Below are 7116 nucleotides of genomic sequence, written 5' to 3'. Positions count from 1 at the left end.
TTTTTCAAAGTGGTTTTTTATGGAATGCAGACCTTGGCTCTTTTACCTATTAGAGTAAGAACCCCAACTTTCTTCCAAAAGTTCAGTGCAAAATCCGATTTCAAAATGTGAAAGAGTGCAGTATGTCTATTCACCAGGACCGTATTTCTCACACCCCAAGACCACATTTCTCACAACCCAAGATAAAAATAGAAAAGGACGTACACTAGAACGTAATACACATAAAATGGACTACACAAAAACTAAAGAACAAAAGCTCAGAGCTCAAAATTACAGGGGAAAAACTACACAAGACGATAAAATGCGGACACATCAGAAAAATAATAGCTAATTTTCGCAACCAAAATTAGCGTCCCGTTAATTGAACTATTTAACGTCGTTATTTGACGAAAACTCCTTCATGTGAAGAAACAAAATTAGATTTCATTTTATTTCAATTTTTTTGTCAAATAACGTTAAAGAATTCAGTTAACGGGACCCTCATTTTGGTTGCAAAAACTCTCTAATTAAGAAAAAAAAAACTTCGGGCTAAATAAATTCAACTGGAATAAAGAAATAAAAGAACGATACCAACTATGGACGGACCAAGTCCAATAAAGACACGGGGACCAAATGTAGAGACTCTACTTACTTTCGCTGACAGTAACCGTGCTAGTTTTCGTCACCTCTCGCTCGTGCTTTATCGTGGTTTCCACCTGGTGTTTTACCTCGGTGGTCACGGTTCGAAACTCTTCCGACACGGAACTCGAACTGAAATCACAACCAGAACAAGAGATTATTTCTTTTAACTTTCTATTATTAAACCCTGAGGGTCTGGCTAGGGGACGTTACACAGGGATTAGAGCAGCTTAGTCTGGCTGGGGGACTTTAAACAGGGAGTATACCAGCCCGAAATTTCCGTAGCTAAAGGAATAAGAAAGGTTGAGTGCGAAGGACATCCACTCGTAAAATTTGTAGCCAAAACCAAATGTCAGCCCAAAGCAATCACCCTAGTCCAACTATGGACGGCCCATGTCCAATAAAGACACGGGGACCAAATGTAGGGACTCTACTTACTTTCGCTGACAGTAACCGTGCTAGTTTTCGTCACCTCTCGCTCGTGCTTTATCGTGGTTTCTACCTGGTGTTTTACCTCGGTGGTCACGGTTCGAAACTCTTCCGACACGGAACTCGAACTGAAATCACAACCAGAACAAGAGATTATTTCTTTTAACTTTCTATTATTAAACCCTGAGGGTCTGGCTAGGGGACGTTACACAGGGATTAGACCAGCTTAGTCTGGCTGGGGGACTTTAAACAGGGAGTATACCAGCCCGAAATTTCCGTAGCTAAAGGAATAACAAAGGTTGAGTGCGAAGGACATACACTCGTAAAATTTGTAGCCAAAACCAAATGTCAGCCCAAAGCAATCACCCTAGTTAGGGCTGATTGAAAGACTGACGAAAAACGCCGACCCCGTCTGTACATGGGAAAAGGCAAAGAAAAAGAAGTGAATAACTCAGAAATTGTATGGTTCGAATGACTGTAAAATCAAGACTAATGTCAACATCAACTTGAATTTCCGTTTATGCCCAGAAAAGAATGGCCTATCCAGTTGTATATTCCATTTTGTACTGGTTTCTCTCCTTCCTCAATTTTTACCTATCGAATGCCCCTCGAACTATTTACTTACCTACTTGACAACATGGTCTCGTACAGAGTCAATGGTGATGTCCCCAATAGAGTCGTGACTCATACAGCTCTGTATGGTTGTGTTCTGATTATATGTAAATCATCCACCACTAACATTGGTGGAGATGTCACAATCACCACTAGTACGTATATTATTTCCCTAGACTTTGACCAGCCCTGACATGCTGATAGGGGATAGGGTACCTAATAGATTCAATTAAACTCCATAGAACAATATACAAGTATGAAATTCTAATTGTTTTGATTGATTCTCCACCACTAACATTGGTGGAGATGTCACAATCACCACTAGTACGTATATTATTTCCCTAGACTTTGACCAGCCCTGATATGCTGATAGGGGATAGGGTACCTAATAGATTCAATTAAACTCCATAGAACAATATACAAGTATGAAATTCTAATTGTTTTGATTGATTTCAAGCCAGGCTTTCGACATTTCAAGTATTTTCAAGCACTATTGAAGATCATTAACCTACATAGGTATTGGGTATTTTCGATATTTTTAAGTGCCTTTTGGAGATTCTGATTCGAATTTGGTATTTCGTTAGCAAATGGTTCAAATTTCAACAGATTTCTCTTATAATTGCCTTATCTAAGAGAGGGTAGGTATTGGGTATTTTCGATATTTTTAAGTGCCTTTTGGAGATTCTGATTCGAATTTGGTATTTCGTTAGCAAATGGTTCAAATTTGGAGTCCCTTTTTGTCAGCAATTACAATTAATTCTTGCTAATATTTGTTTACCCGTCTTCCTTCTCTCTTCGATTTCGGGGCGATAAGGCCTTGGCAGTTGCAGTTCCCTCTGTCAAACCTCTTGTAAAAACCAGTTCCCTCTATACTACGGGATGGGCATTACGACACACACCACATGCGTCTAATGTAGAAGTTGTTTCATTGCTACGAAACAAAAACGGCGGTGGAACATTCATCTTTTTTTTAAAAAAATCTCTCTTTTGACTTTAAAGAGTTGAACTCTTTAAAGTCAAAAAAAATCTAAAGAGTTGAACTCTTTAAAGTCAAAAAAAATCTAACAAACTACAAAATAAGAGCAGAAGACTCTTTCTTACCCGATTCGTTTCTCCGCGGGACTGTTGGGTTTCTTGTTGGTAGAAGTTGTTTTATTGCTACGAAACAAAAACGGCGGTGGAACACTCATCTTTTAAAAAAATCTCTCTTGACTTTAAAGAGTTTACTTAAAGGCAAGTAAAAAAAAATCTTACAAATTACAAAATAAGAGCAGAAGACTCTTTCTTACCCGATTCGTTTCTCCGCGGGACTGTTGGGTTTCTTGTTGGGGTCCGGATGTCTCACGCTGCGACCTTTACGCAATCGTCTGAATGATTCACGCAGCGATTTCTTGAAGGATTTACGCCGCGATATTGGCGCATCGCCGGAAGTTATATCTGAAACCAAACAAATTCACGCCTGTTAGCTTGGTAGATAGGGCGCCTACCCTGTAAACGCTAGGTCACAGGTTTGGTCAACGCCTGGGGCGAAGAACGGCCTGGTGGTCAAGTTCCTTGACATTAAAAAACAACTTTGTTCTAAACCGATAAGATTCGTTCTCGAAACGGCTGGTTTTTTCCTAACCTGTCCTCCTTCTTTCTTCGATTTCGGGACTATAAGATATCCGTTTTTACTTTTACAGTTCCTAAAAAAAAAGTTTCTGGCAAATACTTACCACTAGGATTCAGGGTACATTTGACACAGATAGGTACATGACGTACAATATCGAATACTGCCAAACCGTGAGCAGTACCTGCTACTGCCACTCCTGAAACACAAAGCATAATATTCTTTAGTACCAAAAATTTTCATCAGTATTAAGAAATTTTATAGTTCGCCTCGAGCGGAAATTGAACCCGCGACCTAGCGCTTGGGAGGCAGAGGCGCTACCCTTCAAGCTAAAAGTACTAGCTACAGTAATGCTGAACCTCAATCAATCATTCAATCTTATGATAATTGTTTTAATTCCACAATCCACTGTAAAATTTAATCCGATTATGACGATAATATTGGTTAGGGGACGTTAAACAGAGAGTAGACTAACGTCTGGCTGTGGGAGTATAAACATGGAGGAGAACAGCTAACCCTAACCAGCCTAGGCAGTTCTTCAAATGATTCTCTCTGCCTTTAGAGACTAAGCACAATCCTCACTATTGTTGACTGTGGTTCAGGACGAGCCAATTAACATAACTAGGGACCATCACACCGGTGTATGGCAGATATAAAGATACATCTTCTCTTTATTCTGCCATTACCGTTCGGTGAAAGATAAAGCCGCTAAAAATAAATACAAATGATTTCAATAAATGTTGTCCCTATATCTCGTTCCCCAGAACCCTCCCAAGGCTAAGAGTCACCCCCGTGCCAAAGCTACCCTACTAGGTCTGTCCACTCTGAGAAGAGATGGTGACGTCACAGTTAATGTTATGAGTGCACACACGACGGTCAAGGCTAAGTTCTTCGTGGGACCTCTCATGCTCAAAGTTGAAAAAGAGGTGAGTAGACAGAGAGTAACCTTTTGAAGAGGTTTGACCCTTGAACTGTAACAACAGTTAAGCAGAGGTCTTGTCGTCCTCAATTCCGTTCCGAGAACGAACCTTATCTGTATAAGGTAAAGTTAACCCCGAGCGGGAATCGAAACCGCGACCTAGCGCTTACAAGGCCGACGCGCTACCATCCAAGCTAACTAGGCTGCAAACATCACTGACATAACATTCCAGTCCAGTTGTTTTTCAGTTTCAATTAGTTGTCTTCTTCAGGAATAACAACCTAGCTGTTGGGGGATCAAAAAGCGCGGAGGGTATTGGTATTAGTAGTGCCATCGGCTATAATAAACATCTCACTGCAACCTCTATCTCACTACAACCTCGCGGACTAAAAGCGCGCAGTGTAGCTACTTCTGGAATATTTATTCCTCAGCTCTTGGGCTTGAGTCAAAAAATAGATCCAAACCACGGAATTGAAAAGTCACATCCACTTTACTCCCCACTTTTCAGTTCGGACGTGGCGTGAAGAAAGAGCTGCGCAGTGCCACGGCCACCACCGCTGAAATGATGGGCAAGATCAATCTAAGAGTGATGCATGGAGGTCAGGCCACTTTGCACTCCATCCGCGTACTTCAACCTAAACAGGTAACATTTCAGCTGTAGTGACGATTGATGGTTTCCACAATAAATACGTACACATTTACATGTTTCTGAAATTTAAAATGAACCTATGAAAACAAATTTGAAACTCTTAAGAGAGCCGCACAAGATCGTCTCGCGTTTATCCTGCTCGAATGAGACTAAAAAGTCCCTTTACCCCAGCAGAGTAGAGAGGAGAGAAGGGAGTTAGTTACATGGATGAAAAAAAAGGTAATAGAAAGTAAAAAAAGTAGATAGGCTAGCTATACAGAGGAAAAGAAAGAGAGGTAGGCCAAAACTGGAGAGATACGGTTGAAGAAGACTACGCCACAGATGTCTAACTGAACCTCAGCTGTAGGAACAGTTACCCCTTGTTAACCCAATCATGTTCTTTACACTTCCTTCTCTTTAACCCTTTCAGGTCCGCGTGGACAGTCAGGACGACCACGACTCTACCCGGGAGTTCCTGTGGAAGCGATCCTCTCATATTGCGCACCTGGTGACAGAAAAGTTAACTTCGGCCGCCCGGTCTCTCCTCCAACCCATCCCTTCTAACACGCCCCACATCCCTCTTCCACCTCCTCCATCACGCTATCCCGTCTATGAGGAGGATAACGAATAAGGTGGATGTGGATTGAGAATTGATTAATTTAGAAGATTATGGGTGAAATATACTGAAGGAATTGTTGAATAAGAAATTGTTTGGTATTACGGGATAATTCCATTCCAATCATTTTCTTTCTCAAAAGATTGGTCTGGTCATCTAGAGAAGAAACAGGCAGAAAGAGACACATATTATTTTAATATGAAAGATAATTAGACAATAAAAGATTAATCAGGAGACAGTAAAAAGCTGGGAAAGGTAAAAAATACCTATATAAAGTTAATTATCACAAGATGTTGACAAAAGCTTAAATACAATCACTTGTGGAAGGTTACCTACATGTGTTCGAGCTCAAAATAATATAACAAGAAAAATCATTAGGTACCTACACCTATCAAGATTAAAGATTAATAATAGTCACAAAAACCTCAATTATACCTCACATTCCTGTGTTCAGTAAACACTGCCTACGATTAATTTATCTGAAACAACAATTATTTTGACTTTCTTATTCAGCTCCTCAAAAGTGTTTCCCCATTTTTCATCTGGAACAATTAATTCTGTTCAGTTCAGCTAAAATATTTCTCAATTTTTTAGACAGGATAAAGTCTGAAAGAAAAAGGGCATTAATATTAGATTAGGGATTATTTTAGATTTAGACAAACAAAGACAAGCCAAGCCAAGCTTAAAGTGTAGCACGACTGTCTTCTATTTTCTGTAATATCCAGAAAGGTCGTTCACTTTAGGATTTCAGACAGCTTATAAAACATTTTATCCAGCGTCACTGTAGAATTTAAGATGTAATAAATTTACGTTCATATTCAGGATTTCTTTTTGTCTTATTTTTTTTACGCAGCCTTCTCTTATATTAATTTTTTAAGGCATTGGAAGCTTTAATTGAGCCGAGCAGACATTTTATCAAATGTGACAGAGTTATGTATTCACAGAAAAAGAAACAAATTTTGTTCTTTTAAGTAAAATAAGTTTCTCATTTTTTTTTTTTTTTTTTTTTTTTTTTTTATTACGAGTGTTACGTAGGTTATCTACTTCGGGTTATTGTGGTAATTTGTGGTTTCTATAAAATGACGTCTTAATGGTTTTATAAATAAAGGTCATTTTTTTATTATGTGGATTTCAGTATAAATTGTGTTTTCTTGTAATATAGGAAAATATAAGCTTTGAAAATAAAAGATCGTAAAGAACTATTACTCAACAGTGTTGAAGCACAAGTCTTTTCACAAAAACTTTTTGTACCACAGTATTAATGAGCGACCTCCTTTGCAATGCACGTCTCATCAATTACAAGGCTAGTAACCGGCACTTAAAATAATAGGAATATAAATGAATAAATAAATAAAATTGCAAAGCTAATTATTTCTAAATAAATATTCTTTTATTTATTATGTAAAAATAGTACAGTATAAAAAAGTACTAAGCAGGTAGTATAATTAGGTTTATTTAGTTAAAATCTTTTTCTTCTTAAGATCTAATATGGTTTAGATTCTGTATGTTGCTTTTGAGTTGAAAATACTTTTTACAAAATGCGTTGGTTAAATTTTAAAGTTTAGAAGGGAGGAGGTTGGTATGTGGCAGCCATTTCTTGTGATGACGTTCTATTTTACAAGAATATAGATGTGTCAGTTCGTGGATGACGTACATACATGGTGAAGTGTTTTCGAGGACGTTAA

General features: G+C 38.4%; 1 protein-coding gene across 1 annotated transcript in view; it reads right to left on the bottom strand.

Moving 5' to 3' along the window:
• Nucleotides 1-2756: 2756 nt before the first annotated feature.
• The window catches only part of LOC103520846 (protein lethal(2) giant larvae-like), a 13597-nt gene continuing 9237 nt past the window's right edge, over nucleotides 2757-7116 (bottom strand). The window contains exons 4-6 of the mRNA XM_008485942.3: nucleotides 3375-3467; nucleotides 2949-3096; nucleotides 2757-2817 (exon numbers count right to left, since the gene is read on the bottom strand). Coding sequence (XP_008484164.2) covers nucleotides 2757-2817; nucleotides 2949-3096; nucleotides 3375-3467 — 302 coding nt within the window. The remainder of the gene's footprint in view (nucleotides 2818-2948; nucleotides 3097-3374; nucleotides 3468-7116) is intronic.

The sequence above is a fragment of the Diaphorina citri genome, unplaced genomic scaffold (genome assembly GCF_000475195.1).
Source record: "Diaphorina citri unplaced genomic scaffold, Diaci psyllid genome assembly version 1.1 scaffold4169, whole genome shotgun sequence".
In the NCBI taxonomy this organism is placed as follows: domain Eukaryota; kingdom Metazoa; phylum Arthropoda; class Insecta; order Hemiptera; family Psyllidae; genus Diaphorina; species Diaphorina citri.
The sequence above is the reverse complement of the archived record's forward strand: the minus strand, read 5'-3'. Positions and strand labels throughout refer to the sequence as shown.